Source organism: Leptinotarsa decemlineata, unplaced genomic scaffold, assembly GCF_025532065.1.
Source record: "Leptinotarsa decemlineata unplaced genomic scaffold, Ldec_3_MD MMD2_P_RNA_scaffold_5, whole genome shotgun sequence".
In the NCBI taxonomy this organism is placed as follows: Eukaryota; Metazoa; Arthropoda; class Insecta; order Coleoptera; family Chrysomelidae; genus Leptinotarsa; species Leptinotarsa decemlineata.
In genome coordinates this window covers 14395460-14422880 of record NW_027412532.1, presented here as the reverse complement: position 1 = coordinate 14422880, position 27421 = coordinate 14395460, and the positions used below count along the sequence as shown (strand labels likewise).

Genomic DNA, 27421 nt, shown 5'->3' with positions numbered 1-27421 from the left:
TCATAACAACCCCTTTTTGTTGTTCCTTTTCGTACAGATAACATAATTATAATGGAGTATAGAATTTTTTTTCTGATTATTTTGACTTACTATTTTTTTTCACTTTTTTTACAATTGATAAACTTCAATTTATATTATAATTTTTAAAACATGGGTTGCGGGCTTTTCAAAAAACAGTACGAAAAAAAATGGCTGATACTGACGCATGCGCACAAAAAAATTTAACGAAACGCGCTTCGAGAGACTTGCGTTTCGCTAACCAAGTATTTTCAATAAATTCATTTCACGCTGAAGGTCTTATTTTCGATTCAAGTGAACTCTCACATCGCAGAAAATCAAATGTCTTGTTTTGACAAAAGACAGAGACATGCGACTTTCTCTATCGAGGTGAGAGTTCACTTATTTTGGGAATAAGTCAAAGATTCAAATTCTACCTATCAAGCTATGATGTCATTCAGGATTGCCAGATCGTTCAGCTCGATTTCCTCTATCAACATTCAGAAAACCCCAAATTCATGATTGTTGAAAAGAAATCCCAAAAAATTTATATTTGGTTTGACTTTGACAGATAGCGAAAATACAGCGGTACATTTTATTTACATAACGATTATCGGTATTTAGAAAATCTATGTTAAGATCTCCGCCGCATATGATTTCATCTACAGTAGGATGTATTAAACTTAGTATATCTTCCAATTCAGCTATGAAAAGATTATTATTTATTTTGAATCTCTCGAGAGATGATTGAGTTTTAATCTGCTATATATAACTGTGGCATTTTCAGGAGATAAAAAACGTTTTTTAAAGAATGCGGGTGATTTTCTTACTGGAACCTCAATTTTCCATTTTATTCAATAAATATCTACTTTTATGCGCTTGTAAAATACTTAAGCAAATTGGAGACGAATTCAAACAATTTCGAATTGTTTCTGTAGAAAAATTTTCCCAAAGGAATTTATATGGTTATGTTCAATTGAATTTTAACTAAATATTTGATTTTTTATTTCTATTTTCCTGATCAACAGTAATTTTACTGTCGAGACAAAAAGAGGAATATCAATAACACTGAAGGATTAGAATCACAATAAAACTGAAATGGATGATCACTAGGATCTGGAGTTGGAATGAGACACATTATTCAACAACAAAAAATTATTTATTTTTAACAATGCTTTTATGTTTTCTTTTCATTAACCAACTAAGCAACAAACCTAAACTAGCAGGAAAAACTGCTACTAACATCACAGATTGTTCGCTAAAAATATCACTTGTAAAACCAGTTACAAGTGGAGTTAGAAACCTGGCCACAGACATAATACTGTTGGATGTGCCTGATAAAGATCCTCTATGTAATTTTTCAGACTTTGAAAACATCAGCTCCATGCTACCTACCCTGAGAGCAGTAGCAGAAAATGCGAGGGGAAGAAGCAGGAGAAGAAATACAAATAAATTAGGTGATAAATAAACACCAAAAAACGAGAAGGTCATTATCGCGAAATTATGACAAAGTCTTGTAAATATGCTGTCTGCTTTGTATAGAGAATTGATTTTGTTGATACAGAATCCAGAAATCATTCCAATCATGCTGAAAAATGAAATCATATATCCTATATGCTTTTGAGACATTTGATACGTTTCTCTCAAATAAATGGCTTGATTCGTGAAGTAACATCCCATCGTCAAACCCATGAGAAACTTTAGCAGGAAAGTATCCCAGTGTTCCTGCCAATCACAGTCAACTAACTCTTTAACGGTTTTACTAAACTCTTTCTTAACACTTTTCAAGATGGAAATATTTTCAGTTTTTTCTCTTCGGGTGGTCTCTGGCAATAGGCAAGCAATTCCTAAAAATAATAAGTTTTGGAACATTATCTATAAGTGAGTAAATCTCATTCATGTCTGTGACAGTCAAAAAGTATGAGGAAATATCAAAATGAATTATATCAAGGACCTATTATCGAACGTTGGTGAGTCCAATATGGCAATAGTAAATTATGTAAAAATCAGTCTTCAAGTTATTTTGGCATAAGAGTGATAGCAACTTCTCTAAACTATCAACAAAACTATGTGATTCGTGTAGATTATTATTTGTAGCTCTCAGAACGTCACAAATAGCAAGGAAGTCACTACATAACAAATCATGTCTTTACTGCAACTGAGCTATTCTCAATCCTTCAACAAAACAAATGGGTCAAAATGAGTTTTACAACGCTTATACCTTGTGTGAGCAAAGAATAGTTTTACCTTTCAACTCCTAGTAAGGGATAGGCAAAGGAAGAACTTCTAGAAAATATATCTACTATAAGTTCTTCCATGCGTTGACAACTCCTTCTTTGTAGACCACATCAAGTAGTCAGCAATGTGTCACGACATCCTCGTTGAAAGACATCAACGAGAAGGTCTCTATAGTTTAGAAGAGTTTATGACTCTGACTACTTTTTAATGTAGGATAATCAACTCCAAAATAAAGAATTGAATTTAAAACTACGCAACACATTTTGATTCAGGTTTTTTAAATAGATAGAGTAATTGAAGAGAAAAGTTTATATGTGTATAACATGCATAATATAGTAGATAAACACTGATAATTTTAGAGGTAATGTGATGACGTAACTAAACAATTTTTTTGAGCTTACATTGCAAATGCTGGCTGATCCCCACAAGATATATTGAAATAATGTACTACAGTATTGAACACTTCAAAAAGGTTTACAAAAAAAGTCCGTGATATGTCTATCTCTTAGGGATAACCCACAATAACCATTTTTTATCCTTTACTTTTTTACGGAGCAATTTTAAGCAATATAGCATTAATCCTTATCCAATTGAGTACTTTAAATACATCGTTCATTTAATATAGATCAATGTGGTCCTTCACAGCATGTACATTAAATGAATACTTTCAGAGATATAACAGATTTAAAATGCAAGGACGGCGGTACCGGCCGGGGTCGACGGCGCGTGCGTGCGGTGCCGAACACTAGTGCAATTATAATATCTATAAAAGATGTAAAAATTTTCCCATAGAGCTTTTATATTTATTCAATTTTTACATCCTTTCTACCTTGGTATTTTGTGAATGGTGATAAATGGATAGAGGGTCAGCTAAATAGTAGCAAAATAACCTATTTTTGAATACCAAAATATCGACTCTACCTTTTTGGGTTTTGAAGATATAAGAAAAGCTATATAAGGAAAAACAATATTCCTTATGCTTCTTACTTTAACTTTGTTTGGGGTTATTTCAATCACTGCAAAATTATGTCAAATTAAAATCTCAAGAACTCAGTAAACCTAATTTCCTACTTACCATAGTTAATTGAGAATATTCCGGCTGTCAATATGCTAACATAAGTGAATCCATGTTTTAATTCTGACAAATTTCCTCCTACAAAGGGGCCAATGATAAAGCCTAAGGAAGCAAGGGAGGCAGATTTGCCAAATGTTTCAGATTGTTTCTTTCGTGGAATTAAATCTGTTATCATCGCCTTGCATATTGCTTGGGTGTGCTTGACTATACCTAAAAAACAATGAAAAGTTCCACAGTAACCGGTTTTTAGCCTGGTACTACTCATGATTTTGATGAATGATCTCAATTGAACTAAAACATATTCTGATATAAAAAAGCCTATACAGATAACCTACTTTTTCAGTTTTGTTGAATTCTTCTAATCCCACTCCTTGAATGTAGGGTGGATGTGTATTGAAAAAAGGTTTTTAAGAAATTTCAGATTTGCTTGAGTTCATTTATATTTTGTGACTAAAAATTATTTTTTCAATTACAATATAATTGTTAAGATTGCGGTTGATACTTGTGTTCCTAGACACCAATGGGTAATTATTTAGATACAGTTTTCTTAAAAAAAAAATTGTACTCAAGTAGTTTTAAGTATCTGTTGATCACAAATATGAAGTCAAGGCGCAGCACTTTTTGGAGAATTCGCCATCCAGAAATGGAAAAAATTACTATTTCTGGTAATAGAAACTCAATACCTTCTTTTCAGAATCGCATACTGTGACCTTTCTTGCCACTTCCATTTTTTGAATCTTTCAACAAACTACATCATAAATGTTTATGAAAGTGAATGACACTTTCACCAGGTACTTTTTCATTGGTTCTGTTGGCAGTGTCACAAAATCAATTAAGAAAATGAAGAAATACCTCCTTCTTTTTTTTTGTGATTCAAAATGTACCTACCTTCCTAAGGTTGAATTGACAAGTTTCGGGAAATAAATAAACATATGCTTTTTTATGCATAGATTTTGACTTCTCATGATATTGCTAACAAATATTAACAAAAATTAAAAAGCTACCTCTGTATCTGAATAATCATTCACCTATGTTCATTAACTGTACAGTTTCTATCTTACCTAATACAATCCTCAAAAAGAAGATGCAGACCACCGAATTTGTCGCACCCAATAAACCATAACAGAAGGCACATATTAGGAGTGTAGTTTTTAAAACAGTTTTTCTGTCTCTTATGTCACTCCAGCTTCCCTAGAAAAATGAATGCTTTTCAAAATTTGAGATACCATTAGTACAAGAAACCTACTATGAGTGGACCTGACAAAACCTGAATGCCTGAATATGTGGCAGAAAGGAGACCAATGGTTGAATGTGAAGAACCCAAATCTCTTAAAAATGTAGCGAAGAGAGGAAAAGTCAATCCAACAGCAAACAAATCCTAAAAAAGAAGCATTCCAAGTCATTTATCAGTAGAACTGGAATTCAATAAATACAATGAAAATTAGAAATGGAGCTAATTTGGTTACCCAAACAGGCAATGACAAGTGTTTTCATAGTTTTTTAAGTTTCATTAGACAACTAATCTAACTTACCAAAAATGATATGGTATAAATTACATCAATGGTTTCAACTCTACTACATATCTTGCCTAATAACATGATTTCCTTCTTTACAAAAATATTTTATTGGGACTCTTCTCTAATCAACTGTTGATCTTTCAATTTCCACTGAAATATGTACGATGATAATACTGAGCAAATGACATTGATTGGGTCCTTGATAGTTATGTTAATGACATAATTCAAGATACGAAATATATCCATTATTTAAAACAATTTCAATCAGGATTTAGTAGAATATACAAAACACAAAAATGGAGAATGACTTGTGGCCTCATAATATGCATTGGCCATGGAAGAGCAAACATTGACTCTAAAAAATAAAAAAAGATGAAGAGATTCACGTCTTGGCATTTACATCACACACTTAACGTTAGTCACGTCACGGTGTTTTACGTGTTGCATATTTCCATTGTGAAGATTTTGAGAATTGATTTGTTACTAGGTGCTGTGACTCAGTGGCAATGACGTTATGTGATCCGCAGGTGGAATTTGTGTAGAAGTGACATCACGGCCAGTCCATATTATCATGTCTATGAAAATGACAGATACACTGTAGACTAGAGGCAGTAATGTGGTTTTATTGCTACATTAGCACAGTTCATAAAACCGTTCTTCCTCAAACACTTGAGGAAGCTATTGTAAACCGAAACATGTGTTGCGGTTTTGTGAAGTGTCAAGTGAGAAATGAGGAGTGCTGAATTTATTGGAACTATTCATTCCCCACCTTTAGGCTGATACAAACTAATAAACCTGATGAAGCCCGCCTGACCATTAAAGAGTAAGGTGATTCGTTCTTTAGTTTAAGGCTTCGGTTGAAGCGAATACTGTCCGAAAAGAGAGAAAAACAAAGGAAGTATCGAAATCTTCTCTTCGAGATTCGCAGACTCTATCCAGACCTCTCTGTTAAAATATTTGTTCTGATTGATAGAGTTATTAGGGGAATAGTACCCTCTTCACTTTTAAATCTCAATTTCATGCTGATTTGTGTAGCAAGGCAGAAATTTCGGCTCGATAAATGCAAAAGACTATTGCGTCTACTTAGGACACACGATTCTCTGACCCAGTGATCACTCACCTCACGGGGAGTTGGTTATTGGTTGGTATTTTGGCGCGTCCTTCAAAAGTGACGGAGTTTTTGAGACAACCTTTTTGGTTGATATGTACGGGGTGATTCAAAAGTACTTTGACAAACTTCAGGATGTGATTCCTCACAATATTCTAACATGAATTGTCCAAATAAATAAATGTCCGGAAACGCTTCGTTTCCAAGATACAGGATGTTGAAGTTTTATTTTTATTTTCGTTTTTTTCAAATAACTTTTGAAATACTGAACTTAATTGAACGAAACTTGGTAATAGGAGGTTTTTGAGGTGTCGTATTCGAACCTGATGTTCTTATTGCTCTTACTCGTAAGGGGCGCCACCTACACGTCTTTTTCTTTTTTTGAAGATTCATAACTTTTTTGGGCGTACTTCTAGCACATTTTTTAGTAAAAAAATCGATTCCTCTATCATATCTACGTAAATAAGCTACCCTTGTTACTAGTCGCTGTAAGCAACCGTTTTCTAAATATTTGGACTTGAAAACTTCAAGTCGATTATTTGATAATCGATGCATGTTGAAGTTATTACGAATATTTTGCATTTTTCACAAGAATGCTTTGGAAATAAATTTGAAGTTTGTGAGTAGTTTTGGTAATTACATATTTTGTGACAGTTAGACGTTTTGTTGAAGTTTCCGTGAGTAGAAGTAGAAAACACTTATTTTGAAAAAATGGATTATTTAAACAATAATGCTCATTTAGCCGATATGCATTTCGTTTATGGCCTTGCGGATGGCAATGCGCGCGAAGCAAGATGTATTTATCAGGAGCGATTTTCCTAATCGAGTACTGCCTTCAGCTCCAATATTTGCTAGTCTCCACCGTCGTTTGGCAGAAACAGGTAGCTTTAGGAGGGCAGCTGATATTATTGTAAGACCACGAGTAGTTCGAACCCCAGAATTGGAAGAAGCTGTTCTGAACGCTGTCGAGGAGAATCCAGAAACAAGCACAAGAGTAATTGCTGAAGCTGTCAATTCTACTCAGTCCACAGTTTGGAGAATTATCGACGATCAACAGTTTTATCCATACCATATTCAAAGGGTACAAGCTCTTTTGCCACGAGACTTTCCCCAACGCATTACTATGTGTCAATGGTTTTTGAGAAAATTGGCTGGAAATCCTCAATATTTAAGATATGTACTCTTCACGAACGAGGCAAACTTCTCTCGAAATGCTATCACAAACTTTCATAACAACCATGTTTGGGCTCTCGAAAATCCGCACGCAGTTAGTGAATGGCATTATCATTATCAATTTTCTGTAAATGTATGGGCGGCAATAATTGATAATTACTTGATAGGTCCTTTCTTTCTTCCGCTCCGACTGAATGGCGCAACTTACAGACACTTTTCAAAAAATGAATTGCCGGGACTACTCCAGAATGTACCATTAGAAATTCGTATCCGTATGTGGTTTATGCATGATGGGGCTCCGGCCCATTTTAGCGTTGTAGCCAGGGAATTCTTCAACACAGTCTATCCAAATCGATGGATCGGTAGGGGTGTAGAAGAACCTAACCAGGCGTGGGCACCAAGGTCCCCAGATCTAAACCCGATATATTTTAATTTTTGGGGACATTTGAAGTGACTAGTTTATAAGACTCCAGTAGTGAACGAGGAAGATCTAAGAAACCGAATAGTAGACGCCTGTGAAACAATAAGAAATACACCAATAATTTTTGAGCGGGTACGAGATTCAATGACTAGACGACTGATTGCCTGTATCTTTGCTGAAGGTGGACACTTCCAACAATTTATTTGAATATAATTTAGTTTCGTTTATTTTAGTTTATTCTACATATTCAAAATTTCCCGAAATAAAATGTTGACATTTCTTGCAAATTTTATTAAAACAAATACTGATTATGCACCCTTGATACAAAAATAACTATTTCGCTTAAGGATGTCATAAAGGAACGTACCCAACAGTAATGACCTCTTCAAACGAGTAAAACGTCAAATTCATTTCCAAAGCATTCTTGTGAAAAAAGCAAAATATTCGTAATAACTTCAACATGCATCGATTATCAAATAATCGACTTGAAGTTTTCAAGTCCAAATATTTAGAAAACGGTTGCTTACAGCGACTAGTAACAAGGGTAGCTTATTTACGTAGATATGATAGAGGAATTGATTTTTTTACTGAAAAATGTGCTAGAAGTACGCCCAAAAAAGTTATGAATCTTTAAAAAAGAAAAAGACGTTTAGGTGGCGCCCTCTACGAGTAAGAGCAATAAGAACATCAGGTTCGAATTCGACACCTCAAAAACCTCCTATTACCAAGTTTCGTTTAATTAAGTTCAGTATTTCAAAAGTTATTTGAAAAAAAAACGAAAATAAAAATAAAACTTCAACATCCTGTTTCTTGGAAACGAAGCGTTTTCGGACGTTTATTTATTTGGACAATTCATATTAGAATATTGTGAGGAATCACCTCCTGAAGTTTGTCAAAGTACTTTTGAATCACCCTGTATAATATAGTCTTAGTTTGAATAACTTGATAGTTGGTTCTTCAAAATATAATTTGAAAATGGAGTTCATAACTTTACTTTGCAATTCTTTTAGTGTTTTGAGTAAATCATTCGATGCTGCTACCGAAACTTACTAATATCGCGGGTTCAATCGCGTATACAGAAACCAACTGACAATTTAATGTCATCGTGATCAGAAGGAAATGTCATATTTTGTAATTAGCGGAAACCCTAGGTGTGCCTGCTTTGGCCATGCTCTACATGTGGCTCGGTATTTGAATGAAAAGTTACCGAATTTTCAATATAAAAAAGTGGAAAAATTGGACTCAGAGTGGGCGGTAAAAAGCAATATTATGACTAAATGAAAAGTATACATTCCAAAATTGTAGGACCATGTTTTAGAACTCAACAGAGAGAATAAATGGTTTATCCACAAAAGCCCCGTAATATGGAAAGAAATAAACATGTGGGGAGGCAAAAAGTATCTAATTGGAGGTATCAGTGAATTCTGGGAGTACGTTTATTGTTACTACGGTCTCGAGTCATTGATTTCAAAAGAGGAAACCGCCAAACTTGCTGCAGATAATTTAAAGGTAAGATATCCGATCTGTGAATGAATTCAACATGAATTCAGGCGATAACCATGGGAAGATTACTATCTTCTCCGGCCAGAAAAGTGAGAATCTCTGGAAGGGAGATTGACTGGCAAGCGCGGGTAAAGTATCTCGGCCTTTTAATAGACCGTAGGCTCACTTGGAACCCGCACATTATGTACGTCAAATCTAAGATCGAGGGTCGGATAGCCAGTCTGTACCCTCTGATCAATAGAAAGTCAAAGATGAGTTTAAAGAACAAAATTACGATCTACAACACGATGTTCAAGCCTGTCATCATGTACGCTTCAGGCGTCTGGGGACAAGCGGCTCCGTCCAACATTTCCATTTTGGAAAGGTTGCAAAATAAGTTAATTAGGATGAATGTGAATGCTCCTTGGTTCGTGCGGAATGAAGCTATCCGCAGAGATTTGCAGCTGCCTTCCATTCGGCAGTCCATTCAGTCGAGGAATGAGAGAGTTTTCGAAAAAACGGAAACTCATGAAAACCCGTTAGTTAGGGAAGCCACAGATTATGCTGTAGACGACCCCTTCCGATATAGAAGGCCCCGACACTCTGTCGAATGAGGCCCTCATGTCCGCCGTTAAAGGATGAATAACTTTTTCATCCATCCCACCCCAGCCAGGTAGGGGTATCCCGTGAAGGGCGGCACTGATGTCTAAGGACTTCATGCCGTCATCTATCAGTTGTGTACCCATTGGCCCCTCTCAAGGCCAATAATTATTATTATAATTATTGATTATTGATTGTAATCAGCCAAAAGGGTAGGGGAGCTGGTCTCCAAACCTGGACGAAATCAGGATGACTCGTCACTCAATATGAATTCCAAAATTGGTATTTATTGATCGTTGGTTCTGCATATTATAAATTGTGGCAAAAAATAAGGTGATACATTGTTTACAAATTATGGCTTTGTATCACGGAAGCAATATGAAAATTCATTATAAAATATTGACCCGTTGCAACTTCAACAAACTTTTGAAGACAAACAAAAGATGAATATTTCTAAATATGATATTGACCATGAAGAAAATTGCCGAAGAAAGATTCCTTCGATTTCATCCCTAGTAATTGAAATGTTTCCATCTCGTCCTTGGGGGGTATTGTTCAAAATATTCAGTAACAAAATTTCATGGTTACAATTCTTGTCAGTTCCTAAATAGGTACTGTACTATATATGATACAGCAGATTTTTAGCTCTGCCTGTAACGGAGTTCCAAGTTTTGACTACTCGTTAAAGTACTTCAAATAAATCAGAAAGTGAAACCTTGGTTGACAGTACATTGAATGAAAAATTAGGCCCTGCAGAGGCGCTAGAATTTCTTTTGGTTGTAAAGAGGTCGCGGTCTCAAGAAGTTTGAAAATTACTGCTATACTTATTTCACTGCTGCTTTTTTCGCTCGAACTGATTCGCAGTGGTGGTGGTTAAGTTTTTCGCTGACATGATATTCTAGATTGAGTAATGAGTGAAGTGTTTTATTCCATCGGTTTTTATAAATTTTCTTGAATCGATTGTTTTTCAGTTTTTTCTTGAACAACATCATGCTGACGCTGAACGGCTTAATTATGTTCAGAATATATCCATTCTTGGTGCTTGCAATCCTCAGACTCCTATCCTTCTTCATGATTTGATCGAACTCGACGAAATAAAAAAAATTAGTGGTGTCACCTTCAAGTTACATGACTCCCTTGGACATATCGAACATAAAGCCATGTTTATGCAGGAGTGTGCAGACTTAGTTAATGAACGCTGTATTTATGGACATCCGGATACTGTGACGGTCGTCTGTGATGAGGAAGATGCCATAAAATATGCAGATATAATTATTCATGTCGAAGATTTTAGTAGGTTTGTCATCGTTTTTGTTCATCAAAAAATGCATTGAAAACCACCCAATCAGTATTAAAACTTGTGCCTAAGTACAGTTCACAAAACCGTAACACGTGTTTCGCAATTCAATATATGTGATGGAATTGGCAGATACTTGAAAAATCCATAACGTATTCAAGAAACCCTTTATTATTGTGAGATTCTCACTAAACAGTTTTACAAAAATGTAACACGTGTTTCGTCATACAATGGTTTCTTCAGACGTGTCTAGACACGCATCTTGCATTCAATATGTGATGGATTATAGAGCAATCAATATATCTTGGCTGTGTGACGTTCTCTCATTTCTGTGCCACTTCCTAAATACACGGATTGCAGTGTTGCTCCGATGAAATTTCAAATAATAAGGTTACCAACTTTAAAATTGTACAACTTTTGTGAAAACTGTACAGCACCAGGATTAGTTACTGACGGTGTTACACAAAACACAAAATACACATCTAATCATTATATACATCTGATGATTGAAGCATGAACAAACCATATGAAATTTATTTTAATAGTATTTTTGTCGATTGAAATGATTCATTTCCTATCTTTGATGAATCTCACTATCAATAGAGGATGAAAATACACGAAATGGGTATTTTTCATAATCCGAACATGCTTTGGTTCGACTTCACGTGACGTTCAAGGAAGAGAAAAGATGATCTAAAAATAAAATTGACATCTGTTCTAATCTTCTTCTCCACTTTTTAATCTTTATTAGTCTTGGCTACCAAGACTAATAAGTGAAACTATAAGCTTTGTTCCTTGTACAATATAGAGCGACACTGGATGAATTGGGATCCACTCACGAGGTGAGATTTCGAAGCGAGAGGAATTGGAACTGGAAGCGAGATAGATTAGAACCAGCCGACTGGTTGAGTACGAGAAATATGGAGCTTGATTGAGTTGACTTCTTTTGACTTTTTTCAAGTTGGTTAAAAAACAATTATCCTTGTTGAAAAATGAAAGTTTTCCAAATGAAACTCGTCAACAAAAAGCCGCTTTGATTAATTGAGTTAACGAATTGAATTATTCAACTCAAAAACCAAATATTTTTCTTCGGACGGAAAAGTTGTATTTTTCAACTCGTGGAATAAACATACAGTTGATTTTCTTTTTTCAAATAGTACTACAGGTACTAGTAAAGAAGTATCTTTCTGATATTTTTTGCGAATAGTTATTTTAAAGTTTCAAAATGTATTGTTTTAGTCCTCTCACAAGAAGAGCTTGCAATGTGGTCGGCTCGGATTTTATTGAACTTATTTTACCGTTGCACACCTGAAATATTCGTCTTCAAATCTTCATCGCCACTTTAATTACAAAATAACGAATCTTCTCTCTCTCTAATTTCTATGGCCGTGGCTTCTCATTCGAGCCAGGCTCCTCCTGTTCACAGTGAACAGAAGTTTCGTCCGGGGACGCAGCTGTCTTGCTCATGGCGATGTTGCCACAATTACCCATGTTTATATATTCTATAGAACTGACGACCTCGTCGAACTCGTCGACATTCAGACTGGTTACTGTGGCGTAGGGGGCCGCCAGTCCTCTCATATTTCACTTCAACATTTATTTATTATACTTTATTTTAGGCTTCCACCTTTTGGACTTCACTCCGACCACCACATCCACGTACCATCTTTGAAGACGGTCGTTATCAGCCCAACCGTCCTCTGCCGCGATCGTAGAGGAAGTCTTTGTATGTTCTGCTTCAAGACGAAGGTAGACTGACAGCTGATTGCGAGAAAACTCGCTACGTGAGTGCACAAAATTTGCACAAAACGCATGGTACGAGTATGATGCTGATCTCGCTTTGAGTTCTAATTTCTCCGGTTTAGAAAACTGTTCACCCTGTGGCTGGAAGGACTTTTCATGGCCGCAGTGCTGCGAACAGCCGCAAAACTACGACGTATCACACTTTGAGTCTAGGTGTGTGTTATTGAATACCAAGCTTCATTGTCTTCTAGTGGTTGCCAAAAAGTCATCAGTGAGGCGCGAGAAACTTAAATACCGCGAGAACCTTCTCACTTATTTCATGAGCTGCCACGTATTGTGAATGATTCACAGACTGTTGAATGCATGAAGCCTTTTTAAAGCCTTTTTTTATGAAGAACAACTGCAGTCTCTCAATCTAACGCAGTTCGAAGAAAGCTTCGGCAGGCTGAGCACCATAAATGGCGAAATTCGTTGGCCTCGGATAACGTTCGAAAAGCTTTGTTAGCATGAACTTTGATGCTCCATGCCTAGGTTGTCTAAATACTTATTGGAGGAAAAAATTACTAAAATCCACTGCTATCTGGCCAGATGGCTAAAGGAAACGTAACGGATTCTGAATTCGTTTGTTCAGGGGTAAAATCGTTGATTTTTAGATTTCAATGAATTACAGACTGATAATATGTTTTAATTCGTATTATCTTATACACACGAATACTCTGCGCAGTTAACTAGATGAATATATATTCAGAGAGGATTAAAGACAGGGCTCGTTGGATGCAAGAACTTGCTCATTCTCCTATAGATTACACAGGACTAGGTGGGATATATAACCGTGAACATTGTATAGGGTAGATCAATTACCGTTGTTACATACTCGCTGTTACTGAAAGCATTGTGGTATATTCCTGAAGCTAAGCAATTTCATATCAATTTCTGATATTTTTTGCGGCGTAGCTTATGTATTGGAAAGTAAATTCTGAATTGATGCGCACTAATGATCATGACGGTAAGAATCGTCAATAGCACTGAATGTATTTATGAATTCAATAAGTACTTTTATTTTATTGAAAATCTTGAAATGACTCTCCAAGGGTTTGTCAATTTTTCAGTTTTCACTTCCTTGACTTCACGAAAAAACCTTTTTCAGACACCAAAATGAGTCCTTTGATGAATGGCTGGCACGTTGCTATTCCAGAATGATTCAACTCTCTGAAATCATCAACAACAACGAAAATCGCAACCTACGGATCATCTTGAATAACCATGGCCCAGTATGTTTTCTTGCTACATGTCTTTTGGAATTTTGCACCAGAGTGAATCCTAGGAATATTGTAGCCGTGACTTCTGATGAAGGTTTATCTGTTATTAATATTGTTTCTGAAAGAACTGGAATCCCAGTCGCTAAAATCGGCGCCCCTCCTGTTTGGGGTTTCGTGGGTGTCACTTCTTTCGTCGATGAGAGACATATTGTATTGAAAGCAGATATGTACATGCCATATAAAAGGTAAGATTGATGAAACTAATTGTAAATCACTTCAGTAACATGATTTAATGATAGTTAGGATTAAATTTCAGTTATGTGGCTAGTTTTATTTTCTAAAAAGACTACAAATTACAAATACACTGTAAGGTTTTTGGATAAGTAGTGAACTTATAGTTTACCTACCTACAAGGATATCCAGAACACGTGACCCATTCTCGAACAATATGGCCGCCTGTAAGCCCACAATGAGTACAATGATATAGGTACTTCACAGTTTTTTCGTGTTTTGTTATCTTTGGAAGCTGTGAAAATAATTATGATGGCACCAGACAAAAAATGTTTACTGCACACTCTACTGTATTTAAGTTTGACTTCTGTGAGATCTTTTCTTCTGATAGCGTGTATCCATTGCAGGCGTCTCCTTTTTGAAAGTTCATTCAAGTCCTTTCTATGTGCAAAATGTAATTCACTAGGTATTTTGTAAAAGTTTACCCGATCACGATCCCCACGGCTTACGCAATTTACAACACAACACGTTGTAGGCATGAATTTATATTATGAATGACGATTGATTTGTAAAATCAGCCTCAAACAACGAATTTCAGCAAGCAGCAACACAATCGCTCACAAAGACAAGTTGATTATGGACTTTTCTAGTTTTCTTTCCATTAGAACAAAACAACATGTGTGCCTACAGGCGGCCATTTTGATTTAATTTTGACAGCATCTCGGACAGGTTTATATGAGTACCTAAACTACGGAAATAGTTTAGATTAATTAGAATTTCTTTGAACTAATTCACCTGATTACTTACTATACAGCTATCGTGTCTTGATGAAAAACCGGTCTGTCTGTACACCCTGCGTCTTCAAACAATCCGATCGAAGTTTCTGGAACTCCCTCCAGCTCAATCTTCTCATATCTGTTTGCCCGATAGACCCTCACCAGCCTGTCATACTCCTGATTGGTTCCGAACTATCGTAGGGGAGGTATACTGAACCAATGGCGATTCCCTCAGATCTTTCCTCATCAACTGGTATTAATTTAACCGTTCAAAATCGTCGTGAAAATCAATCACCACACACCGACCGGATTACCCGAACAGTTTTGCACGTCGGGTAATCCTGTCGAAAAAGATCGACGTCTGTAGGGGCCTATAGCGAACGTTGCATCGTACCTAAGCAGTTCGACTTGTTAAATTCGGAGGTTATACGTGTTGTTAACCTGTTTAAGACATTATAGTAATACAAGATTTGTCTTTGTTTCAGAGCTCTGACGGCGCCCCCTGGTTCAACTCTGCCACTGGGAATCATGAAAACGGAGCTCAGGCAAATGTCCTATATGCTTCCCAAAGATGATAGTATTGCTGAAGAAGTTGAAAGAAGAAAGGTGGTATGTATAAATGATAAAAAGACAAATAATCAATAGGGTGATTTTTAGTTGAAAATGAAGGTTAGACTGGAACGACCGCCAGTTCTTGCGAAAGTACGGGCAGTTACAAGTCTTCTTAAGCTGTGGTACTCGAAAGAACAGGCTAAGGGGGTAATTATTTCTCTAGGAGTTTGTTCGAATGGTGAGTAAGTCGAAGAATGATTGAGAAGTAACATAAACACCGACAATTTCTTCCACATAATTTTGATTATCTTATATCCATTAATTTGTTTCTCCATTATCTCAATCCAAATGATTTTCCGAGAAAAAATAGTTCCGATTTTGAGACGGAGCTTCTTCTGAAAGAGCGATGTCAGAACCGTGAAATACTTCTATTCGTGGGTGGTACTGATATTGACAGTTTTTAACCCATTTATGCCCAGAACTTTTTTATTTTTATTTTTTTTATGAAACTTGTATATGTGGTAAAAAATGTCATTTATATGATGGATTGATACTAAAAATAAAAATTTAAAGGTCAGTTTTTGAAATATGATGTGGGTCATTTTCGACCCACTTGGGCAAATTAATGTACTTTTTTGTTGTGTGATACTTAAAATTAAGAATGCATTTCTTGGATGTTAAGTTATGGTATTATATAGGAAAATAAAATTCAACTGTTATTGAAAGTTACATTTTATAACAGAAACTTGAAACTTTTTTTTTATTTATGATAATCTAGAAAACATTTATCATGGAGGGCAACTTTACATTGATCGCATGCCTTGGTTATTTTATTTTTACAAAAAGCACATTTTCGCCCTGTTTGGCTGGTCACAACCAGATGCTGACCCTGTCGACGTACCGCTGGACTTACAGAATGGAATGTTGGACCTGTGGCCAAATGAGGTTTTCCATATTTTTGTAATATAGCGATTATAGCCCTTCTGCGAAATTCCAAATTGTCCAACTTCAAACCAAATTTGCGAGACAAAACCCAGGAATTACACATACATATGTCAAACATCCAAAATAAAATAGGAGTATACCATTTTTTCCCTCGCAGACCTATACGATAATTTGCAATATTATTATCCATCTGAACTACCCCTCCCATATATCTATTATAATATTGCACGACGTGTGGTTGCTGTATGTCTATTTTTTTTATGTGTTGATGAATATCTTGTTGCTTTTTGGATAGGGGATAAACCATTTTCATTTGACAACAAGGTAACAACACCCCTCCGAGGGGGTGCGTACTACAAAAAATCTGACTAGTCTGAAAGGTGTCCCCCTTTAATTAGAAATCGACGTGTCCGATCTTTTTTTAAAAATCTTATCAAGTTTTTTGGCATCTCTTATACCTTCAAGACGATTTAATATCCTGCGATTCAATTGGGTATTGAAAAAGAAATATAATTTCAAGTTTTTTCAAAATTGAGTAGGTTGTTTGATGTGAGAAATACCTCCTCTGTTAGAAGGTTTCAAAAATCAACAGAACGAAATTGTTATAAAAGGCGTTCCGGCAGGTCTGCACATTAAGAACACCATAGTAAGCACTGTAGTTCTACATGGGCTGAAATGTCCCGGGCCTGAGAAAAAATACGGGTTTTTTGTTCAAAATTGGCTTTATTCATCATCTTAATCTCCATTATGAGCCACACAATCATTCCAGCGCCACTCTGACATTTCACTACCAATTTTGTAGAACGATTTATTTTTGCCTCAAAATATGCATCAGTTTCAGTAAAAACCTCTTCATTGGAGCGAAATTTCTCACCGGTGAGTATTTTTTGAGGTCTGCGAACAGAAAAATGTCGCTGGAGGTCAGACCTAGTGAATACGGTGGATGCCGAAGCAATTCGAAGCCCAATCAAGCGTTATCTTGATGAAACAATTTTTTTTTGCCATATGCGGTCTGTTCTATGCAATTTCGGCCTTCAAATGTTCCAATAACGCTATATAATATTCACTCTTAATGGTATTTCCTTTCTCAAGATAGTCGATGGATATTACACCACGCACATCCCAAAATACCGAGGCCATAACCTTTCCAGCCGATTGTTGTGCTTTCGGGCGCTTTGGACGAGGTTCACCAGGCTTTCCACTCAGATGACGATCTTTTTGATTCCGGGGTGAAGTGATGGATCCATGTTTCATCTATCGTCACATATTGATGCAAAAAATCCGGTTTGTTATGTTTAAACATTGCCAAACACTGCTTAGAATCATCAAGATGTTCTTGTTTTTGGTCAGCAGTGAGCTCGCGCGGCACCCCTTTGAACAGAGTTTGCTCATGGAATATAAAGCCAACACGATCATTTGATATCTTTACAATGTCAGCTAACTGATGCAATTTCACTTTTCGATCATTCAAAACAATTTTGTGGATTTTTTTTTACGTTTTGTGGTGTTACTGGCTCGTTTGGACGTCCACTGCGTTCTGCAGCATCGATGTCTCTACGAACACGATTGAAGTCAGCAAACCAACGTTTGATTGTTGTTTCTGATGGAGCCGAGTCCTTATAACACTTTTGAAGCCATTGCTTCGCTTGAACGGCATTTTTCCCATCAGAAGGCAGTGTATAATTGAAACACGAAATTGTTTTAGATCCATTGTTTTGTATATGAAAAAAGGAATGTCACTCTCAACTCAGTAATTGACAAACTTATTAGTAGAATATCATGACATTTCAACAGCTTTCTTTTGAAGGTTATTACTAAGTGAAAAAGCGGTGAATGCAATGAGACTAGCACCATCTATGTGTTAGGCCCGATACTTATCAGCCTAAGTGTTGAATGTTGTTTTTTCGAGCTTGTGATGAAAATATGGTGAAAATCTTCAAAGAGATTGCCTTTGGAAGAATTTGTAGAAACATTAAAAAATCACAATTTTCCTACAACACTCTGAAGTCGTGGGAGTCATTTTTGATGACAGAGGGCTCCTGAACTCACTTCTAGTGTGGATATCGTTATTGCCAAGCTGCCAAGCTGGTATTAATGCACAGGAAGGCCGCACCACACATTAATATGGTACACAGTAATCTCTTTCATTTCATTACGATTACTTTTGTTGATGATTTGATCTTTTAGTTGTGATAAATCAAGTTTTGACACCTCCTCTTATTCTTCCAAACCCTTGATGAATTTGTCGAACCCACCAAGTTCGGTTTTAATGATTTCGCGCTTTCTATTAGAGTCTAGCATCTTTTCAATTTAACTTATCGATAATATTTAGCCCCAACTCTTAAGCTACAGCTAATATGCGATACCCCAACTCTAGGGGGTTAGGATAATAAAAAATAGGAACTCACAATAAATTCCGCTACTCTAGCTCTAGACCATCAAATGTTTATGCTCTTTTTACCTTTCTCGCTTCATGGAAAGCTTTCAATCTTCCACTGGGCAAATGAATCGTCGCCACGTTGTGAACTGACTAGTGAACACTATGGTTGCCGGGAATATGTTTGGAAGCTTTGTTGTGCTGGTTTTGTTTCAACCTAAATTACCACCTTTTTTCTTGTTTGTAGTCTTTTACTGACCACGCTCTGCTACCAAAAATGTTGATGATTAATACCAAATTATTTAGCCTTTTGACTGTATTTCAGTCGATTATTACACAAAAAAATATGTGGTGAATTTTAACACAACCAGTCTTTCATTTCTCATACCACTCTATTCAAACTACTCGTATTCATGTCGTCTGTCAGTCTTATCACTTTTACCAACATAACACCTTATAGTGCTCTAAAAATAAACAAACCTTTCGACAACTGAAAGTTGCAGTTTTAACTATTTTGAGCTTTAGCAACTTTACTTACGATTGATTTTAATTTTTGTTGTTGTTTGTTCTTGAAAATTTTCTTGTTTCAATTCAATTTTGACTAGTCAAAAAATCGTCAAGTTTCAGTTATGCAATTCTTAGCTTTTTTGAAGGTTAATAATAATTTAATTTGCTTCAGTTCATTTGGTATTTTATCATTAAGATAACGTATAATACTTTCTACTGTTATTTGGGTATATAACCTTCTGAAAAATCGACAATAAAAGATAAATTAATAGAGAATCTGCTGAAGTGTACTTAAGGGCAAACTGAAAAGTTCATCACGAAAAGTTACTGCGTAGTATAAACCACTGGAGAGCCCAATTAGTAAGTAACTTGTATTCATAAATTTTGCCTACAAAATGAGAATATCAATTGAAAAAAATTAATATCGATACTTAGCTTTCTTTAGTGGTCGACGTTTTGGAAAACAATCTTTTCCGTTTTCAAAATTCATTTAATTTTCGCCTTAATTGTGAATGGCTGTATTTATTTTGACATACATCAAAAGAAAGAAATTTCCCTATGGAAGTTCACAATCAACTTCCTTTTCTCCGATATTGTTATCAAAAACTCGATGAATTCTCTTGATACTGATAGATATCTTCACTATAAATCTAATTATCACGCTACCGTCAAGAAAGGTATAATCAAGTATATAACATCTGAATAATCCACAATCAACACAAACTCAACAACAATACCTATACCTCACTACTAGCGTCATACCTTTTATGTTCCCGGTTTGTCTGATGAACTGAGACGCATCCAATATAGATATATAGAATAAAGAAAATACTTTTGTCTAGTTTCTACTGTGTTTATTTATTCGTTACGACCGAAACTTGAAAATGGTTACTTGAAAATGGCCTTATAAGCCGAAACCGGTCGTAACGAATTTTCATTTTCAAGTAACCATTTTCAAGTTACTTGAAAATGGCCGTATAAGCCGAAACCGGTCGTAACGAATAAATACACACAGTAGAAACTAGACAAAAGTATTTTCTTTATTCTATATTCAACATGAATTTCTACAAAATAAATAAGTCATCAATCGAACGGGCCAGTATAGATATAATGTGAGAAAATCTTTTGGAACTACCAACACGTTGAGATTTCTTCTGGCACAAACGAAAAACTTGAAAATACGGTTGAAAAAACGAAAGAGTAGAGTGTATATACCTTATTTCTGTGGAAAAAGTTATATCGATGAAACCTCAAAACCCCTAGATGTGAGGAAAAATGAACATCGTGGATACATAAGGAGAACACAGATGGCAGGATCGGCTACAGCAGAACATATGGTAAAATCATCCGGTGATCATTATCTGTATCTGTATCTGTAGAGTAGGGAGGGTGAGTGTAGGCCCACAGCACTTAGGCCACATGTGACCCATTGTACATCCTACCAAGGAGTTGTCCTCCTAGGTCGTCGTCCATCCTGCCCTTTCCAGGAAGGTGGATAGGTCACTGGGAAACATCTCCTTTATATCGGCAGGTGTAGGACAAGACTCACCGAACAGACACTCTCTTATTGACGATAACTCCGGGCATTCGCATAGGACATGCCTGACAGTTTCAACTTCGTGATCACACATCCTGTATAGATGTGTGTCCACTAGCCCCCTATTATGGAGGTGTTACCTTAGTTGACAGTGGCCTGTCAGAAATCCTATTGTTAAGCGTAGATTTTTCCTGGTCATCGCCAGATATTTCTTCGGCGCCAGCTTCCCAGGATCGCCCAGAGTGATCCTGGCAAGATATTGCATCCTTTGATTCATCCCATCTCTTTAGGTATTGAGCATGGGTGTGACGTTTGGCTAGTTCCGCAATTGTCGAAGTCATCATAGGTGCCACTGGGCCCTAAATTCTTATCTACCGAGGCTTTGGCTAAATCTTGGTGGAACTCTAGTACTAGCCCTGAGGTAACACGTTGTCTGTTCAAGGCTAATAGGTATTGTCTGCTATCAGTGCAGATTGTTATGTTTTTGCCAGAAATTTCTTTCCTGATTTTTTTTGTGGCGATTGAGATACCAATCAGTTCTCTTTAAACCACGCTGGTATTTTTTCCCATTTCCCACTTAATCCTCAGGTTTAGTGATCTCGAGTACACTCCACATCCTGATCCTTCTTTGGTTTTTGAGCCGTCTGTACATATGCGTATTGCATTTGTAGCATCTGACTCTGTGTTCTGTTTTATTTGTATTTTGTAGGGTTTATTAAACACAAACCTGGGTACAATTGCATCACTGGTTGCCTGCAGCAGAGGTTGTGCAGTAATCACTTCTCGCCAAAAGCTCAGCCTCAATTGACCCATTTCTACTTCGAGGTTTACACTAGCCGTGCGCAATCGTAACATGGACATTAACGCAACCTCCAGAGGGGTCAGACCAATATTTAATTCCATTGCCGCGGTTGGTGTTGTTCTCATGGCTCCTGTGATATTTAATCAAGCCGATAGCTGTATTTGATATAATTTTTGGATGGCCGTTGCTTGTAGAACTTTCGGTCCCCATGCAATGGCTCAGTAAGTTAACATGGGTCTTATTATTGCAGTGTAGATCCAGGTGACCACACGGGGTGAAAGTCCCCATGCGCATCCCACTTTTCTCCGACAATGCTAATAAGTCACATATTATCATGCTCTTTTTGCTCTACTTTGTAGGTGACAATTCCATGTTAGCTTCCTGTCGAGGATAATAACAAGGTATTTCACCTTTTCAGAAAAGTTTAGTTTGCTTTTGAAGATTTCGGGAGGTTTCAAGCCCGATAAACTTCTTTTCCTGGTGAAAAGGACCATCTCAGTCTTCTTGGGATTGATCGACAGTGAGTATTCCTTACACCGTGTTTCTATTAATTTGAGCCCATCCTGCGCTCTGGTGATTACTATAAAATGAAGTTAAATAAAAATTATCATCAAAGAAGCTCATAAAAAAATCAGGAAACTCAAAGAATCTTCATACATTGATTTAGCAGGTAACAAGTCTGTTTCAAATAACTCTGTGCGAATGGAACCATAACTGAATTCACAAAAAAACATTTACTATATGTATTCATGTAGGCTATAGAGTTTCGCATATGACATCTAGAGATGTATGACAAAATAAATACAGTTTTTTTTTTAAATTGAGGCGTAAGTTTTCAAGTGATTTTTGGGTTTTGGAGACGGAAAAGGCTGTTTACTGAAATGTCTACCACTGACGAAAGCTAAGTATACAAGTTTTTTTCTAACGATTTTTCAATTTATAGGCATAATTTACGAATAAGACTAGTTGGACTCTTCAGTGGCTTATATTACGCAGTAACTTTTCGTGGTGAACTTTTTAGTTTGCCCTTTATTACACTGCAGCAGAATCTCTATTGATTTAAATTTGTTAATTTTCAGATTATGGAAGGTTATATACCAAAAAATAGTAAGAAACACAGTAAAACTGTACTAACATTTCAGGATCATTTGAAATTCCATCAGGACTCGTATTTTCCCAACCGGTCAAACTGGACGACACTGAAAAATGGATTCCTTTTGGAAAATTCCCTCTACTGAACGACTTCACGAAAACACAAATCAAAATATGTTCAGAATCGGCGACACATATTATGAAGAAGTTTCATATCAATCCTGTCATTGATGATTTAGATTTGGAAGGTGGATCCATGTATACTCAATATTCCGTTAACGAAACACTATAAATTGAAACTATATTTTTTATTAATACAATATCTCATATACAGTTGAAGACAAGATCTGTATTTTAAGTTGCTAGAATAAATCTATAAAATACAATTTCTTGTTTTTGAAATTCATATAAAAATATTTCTAGAAATTCAATTTGTTGAGATCATTTTTCACACAATATATTATTTGAATGGAATGATAGTTACACTAGGCAGTAATTCTAAAATTATGGTACTTATGGCTATTTGTACAAATTATACATATTCCTTTTTACAAGACGATTCATTGAAATCCTTCGTTTCATTTACTATACCGGGTGACAACGAAATCACGGTGGCGTTCAATTGTTCGTGAGGTAAAAAAATTGAAATTAGAAACAAATGTTTAGATCATCGATGCTGATCTTTTCAATGATAAAACATTTGACAATCTATAACGAGGTAACCGGAAATAAACGCTATTCAAGAATTTGAAGTAGAGCTCTGTATATTCAACCCATGTGGTCATACCCACTCGTAGGTGGCATAGGAGCCATTTTCGGCAATTTCAATATGGCGGCACTATGACGTCATCTATAGAAATATTGTTAAACAACTCGAAGTAGGAATGAACAAACGACGAAATTTGACTAGTCTATGGATAAAAATTCAATAATTTAATTTTTCACTAACCGACGTTGTTTTTTATTTTTTTAAATGACATAATTTACTTAATTTATCTGGAAAATTTTAATATAAAGTGATATTTTTTGAACTTTGACATCGAAGTGTACCTCTTTCACAACTGAAAAATGTCTAAGATACACTATGCTGTTCATTTTTCTGTGCCAGTGAGAAAATAAATTTGTTAAAGCTCTACATTATTGTAAATTAAAAACTACTTACTCACTTTTCCAGTGGCACACAAATTGAACAGCATTTTTCAGTAGTAAAAGAGATACACTTCGATGACGAAGCTCAAAAAATATAACTTAATATTAAGATTTCTGGGATAAATGAACTGAAATATGGCATTGAAAAAAATTAGGCAAACATGGAAATTTTCAATTGTTGAATTTTCATTTGTTTGTGTCTTCTTATTTCTAGTTGTTCGGCAATATTTATGGTTCCTACGCCGCCATTTTGAATGGAAATGACTACATGTGTTATATCTTTGAGAAGATAACTTTATATCCGATGAAATGGTCAACAAATATATAGGTTCTATTTGAGATTCTTGACTTGTCTTAATTTCCGGTTAACCCTATAGATTTTCAAGTGTTTTATCATTAGACATATCAGCTTCGGTGAACTATATCTTCATTCCGGATTTCAATATTCTTATTTCATAAACAACTGAATGGCGACGTGTACAATGATTTCGATGCCACCCGGTATTTATACTTACATTCATTCGAATTATAACTTGTCACTATTTCATTGTTTTCATAAAAACAATGTTTGCAATAGTTAATAGTAAATCAAAAACTGTTCATTGAAAACATATTTTACATGATAATATTGTTTGTCGTTATGCAATTATGGTTGAACAATCTAGGACTATAAAATAAAATCACACCTGGCTGAATTTTTTACCAGAGATTTATTTTGTGACGAAGAAAGCAATCTTCAAACTTTCTAACAAATCCGAGAGAACTCTTTGATTTTTTGATGTCAAAGTTTCCAAAAAAAAAATTGTTTTCTCAGTAGGTATCTCCGGAACGATAACAGTTTTTTTTATTAAACTTCTTCTATAAATGATAACCAATTCTCTAATATTTGGTATTCAAATCAAACGTTTTTCGAAAATTGAAATTTGAATTTAATTCATGATATTGATATATGGTATAATACCGTTATATTTTACAATCTCTAAAACTATTAAAGATGACAAAATGATCCTGTTTTTGTTCAGCTCGAAATTCTTATGGAGAAGAAAAATCTTTTCTATTTTTTAAACTCATTTCCTCCTCTTCATCTTGGGTACATAGTACTTGAACAGAATTTCAGTTATTTGTAAATTTTTGGTAGAGAATTTTATAGTAAACAAAAAACAAATAACCTAATTTATACTACTATCGATATATCGAAACCTTGACATCGAATAAATAAGCTCCACTTGGAGTTGCTGTCACAGAAATTATTCTTCACTATGAAATGAAAACAATAAAAAATTCAACCGGCTTCAATTGAGTCAGTAGTTGGATATAATAGTCCCGAAACTTTCTCTGTTTTTGCTACTTTTGAATTTCACTAGTTCGGACTTCCATTGTCTAGTATATAAAATGATTTGAAATCCCTGAAACAACTAAAAAAGAAGAATTAAAAATGAATAGCTGAAAATAACAATTATATTGAGCAAAATAAACCTGAAATGAGATAATAGTGGAATAAAATACAAGTAAAAATAGAACAATTGACTAAATAAAAAATAAAGAAATGAAAAAAGATAATAAAAATAAAAAGTGGAGAGATTCCAAGTCACGTTGGTTCACGACGTTTCGGAGAGATTCCAAATCACGTTAGTTCACGACGTTTCGATTATTAGTATCTACAATCGTCTTCGGGTGTTGACCGAAGACGATTGTAGATACTAACAATCGAAACGTCGTGAACTAACGTGACTTGGAATCTCTCCACTTTTTATTTTTATTTTCTTTTTTCATTTCTTCATTTTTTATTTATTCAATTGTTCTATTTTTACTTGTATTTTATTTCACTATTATCTTATTTCAGGTTTATTTTGCTTAATATAATTGTTATTTTCAGCTATTCATTTTTAATTCTTCTTTTTTAGTTGTTTCAGGGATTTCAAATCATTTTATATAGTAGACAATGGAAGTCCGAACTAGTGAAATTCATCATGAAACATTGTCAATCACCTTCAAACAAATTTTGCTACTTTTATTTGTAACTAACGTTACAAATACATACATTATATACATATATACATTAAACTCCTTAATGTATATGTTTGAAAATGTCCTTGTAGAATGAAACTGCAGTAACGTTAGTTACAAATAAGAGTGGTAAAAAACCTGGAAAGTTTCAATTCTCTTTTCTTCATTAAAATTTCCTACCATGTAGTAACGGATACATCCATCAATTTATCTAAAAGTCCTGTTTTTTGAGTAATAATTATGAATTTATGGCAACACGATATGTTTATGTGCTTAATATTTTCTAATAAAAAAAAACTGTGTGGCCTGATGGTAAAATAAAATGACAACACTGAATGACTGATATAAAAAATAAGTATTATGACATATACAATTTTCAAATGATTATAATTTATGTGATGGAATCGGCCGACACTTTATTTTGAGATTTTCACACATAGTTCACAAATCCGCATTACGTACATTGAATATGTAGATTTTAATTAGTTTTTTGAAAGATTAAAACGGGTATGCGGTTTTTAATATGGTACTTATATATTTATGTAGGTATTGATGTATATGAATTGTTTGTAAAAAATTCGTCTAAACCACTTAATTGTTAATTCTTTCAGAATATTATCGATTGTCGAAAATTCTAAAAATTTGTAACATAGTTGCATATTGATCAATGATTGTGAAAAAAATTCCATTGCAGCAGAAAACTTTGTCAAGAAATCTGAGTTTTGAAAAGAAAATAAATGAATAAATATTATGTGGGCTGGAAAGTTCGTAGGCTAACACACAGATGGTACTACTAGTAATGAATCCATATGATTTTTAGTAAACCCTAACGTTCAAAACACACGTGTACAAATTTCATAGTTGCCAGATTATTAGTTTGTGGAAGAGAACATTTTTGGAGAAGCAACTTTAGTTTGAAAAAATGATAATAAGGCAACGTTACATGACTGACGGACTGCGAATAGCCATGATGTTCCCTAGGTGGCTCGGAGAGTTATTAACATTGCCTACCCAGGACACGAGGCTAATCTCCAACGTAGTCGATGCCGAAGACACAAAAAAATATGGCATTGCTTTTTGGCAATGCCATATTTGTTGTTGAAGCTAAAGCTTGGCTCGATGAAAATTATTTCGACTCTGCACTTTGCTAAGTTTGAACGAGGTGAAATGAGAACCTAGGACGATACACGTAGTGGACGCCACAAAGAGGCTGTTACCGACGAAAACATAAAAAAGCCCACCAAACAATTTTGTTTGATCACAATGTGAAGTTGATCGAGGTAGCTGATCCTCTAAAGCAGGGGTCGGCAAGTAGTTTTAGGTGGGGTCCGTATACTGTGGGAAAATTTTAATGAGGTCCAGAAAAAAACAACTGATAACAATGACGTGCTACCCATGTATTATTTTGGTTTCAAATCAAGAATTATGAAACACAAGAAACACAAATTAATGTGAGAAACTACATGGTCTTGAGACAGTTTGGCTCTCGAGACGAACAGCAAATTCGAAGTGGGTCTATCTTTGTGGGCGTCTATC

The 27421-nt window shown here is 35.3% G+C and overlaps 2 protein-coding genes across 5 annotated transcripts; one reads left to right on the top strand and one right to left on the bottom strand.

Moving 5' to 3' along the window:
* Positions 1-1134: 1134 nt before the first annotated feature.
* LOC111514454 (major facilitator superfamily domain-containing protein 9) lies at positions 1135-5188 on the bottom strand. 2 transcript variants are annotated; one of them, XM_023170702.2, is made up of 6 exons: positions 4843-5188; positions 4557-4688; positions 4372-4501; positions 3311-3520; positions 3157-3251; positions 1638-1844 (listed from the first exon to the last, which is right to left on the bottom strand). In XM_023170702.2, the coding sequence occupies exons 1-6, from the start codon at positions 4906-4908 to the stop codon at positions 1782-1784; spliced, it is 696 nt and encodes a 231-aa protein (XP_023026470.2). In that variant the 5' UTR covers positions 4909-5188; the 3' UTR covers positions 1638-1781. The 2 variants fall into 2 exon arrangements, with proteins under 2 accessions (XP_023026463.2, XP_023026470.2); XM_023170695.2 differs by lacking the exon at positions 3157-3251 and having other exon boundaries at positions 1135-1844; positions 4843-5184.
* Positions 5189-8452: 3264 nt separating this feature from the next.
* On the top strand, positions 8453-23115 carry LOC111514546 (putative malate dehydrogenase 1B). 3 transcript variants are annotated; one of them, XM_074169590.1, is made up of 7 exons: positions 8458-8783; positions 8835-9038; positions 10583-10908; positions 13799-14155; positions 15403-15523; positions 15575-15707; positions 22780-23115. In XM_074169590.1, the coding sequence occupies exons 1-7, from the start codon at positions 8649-8651 to the stop codon at positions 23019-23021; spliced, it is 1518 nt and encodes a 505-aa protein (XP_074025691.1). In that variant the 5' UTR covers positions 8458-8648; the 3' UTR covers positions 23022-23115. The 3 variants fall into 3 exon arrangements, with proteins under 3 accessions (XP_074025692.1, XP_074025693.1, XP_074025691.1); XM_074169591.1 differs by lacking the exon at positions 15575-15707 and having other exon boundaries at positions 8453-8783; positions 15403-15526; XM_074169592.1 differs by lacking the exon at positions 13799-14155 and having other exon boundaries at positions 8456-8783.
* The last annotated feature ends 4306 nt before the right edge of the window (positions 23116-27421 follow it).

What these genes read in the sequence shown, in the direction of transcription:
- LOC111514454 (XM_023170695.2), bottom strand. Translation starts at nt 4,908, where the DNA reads ATGTTATTAGGCAAGATATGTAGTAGAGTTGAAACCATTGATGTAATT. An exon ending in TTTATACCATATCATTTTTG is followed by an intron (nt 4,689 to 4,842) that starts GTAAGTTAGATT and finishes CTTCTTTTTTAG; the next exon opens with GATTTGTTTGCTGTTGGATT. An exon ending in CTTTTTGAGGATTGTATTAG is followed by an intron (nt 3,521 to 4,371) that starts GTAAGATAGAAA and finishes ATTGTTTTTTAG; the next exon opens with GTATAGTCAAGCACACCCAA.
- LOC111514546 (XM_074169590.1), top strand. Translation starts at nt 8,649, where the DNA reads ATGTCATATTTTGTAATTAGCGGAAACCCTAGGTGTGCCTGCTTTGGC. An exon ending in CATGTCGAAGATTTTAGTAG is followed by an intron (nt 10,909 to 13,798) that starts GTTTGTCATCGT and finishes AACCTTTTTCAG; the next exon opens with ACACCAAAATGAGTCCTTTG. An exon ending in TCTAGGAGTTTGTTCGAATG is followed by an intron (nt 15,708 to 22,779) that starts GTGAGTAAGTCG and finishes CTAACATTTCAG; the next exon opens with GATCATTTGAAATTCCATCA.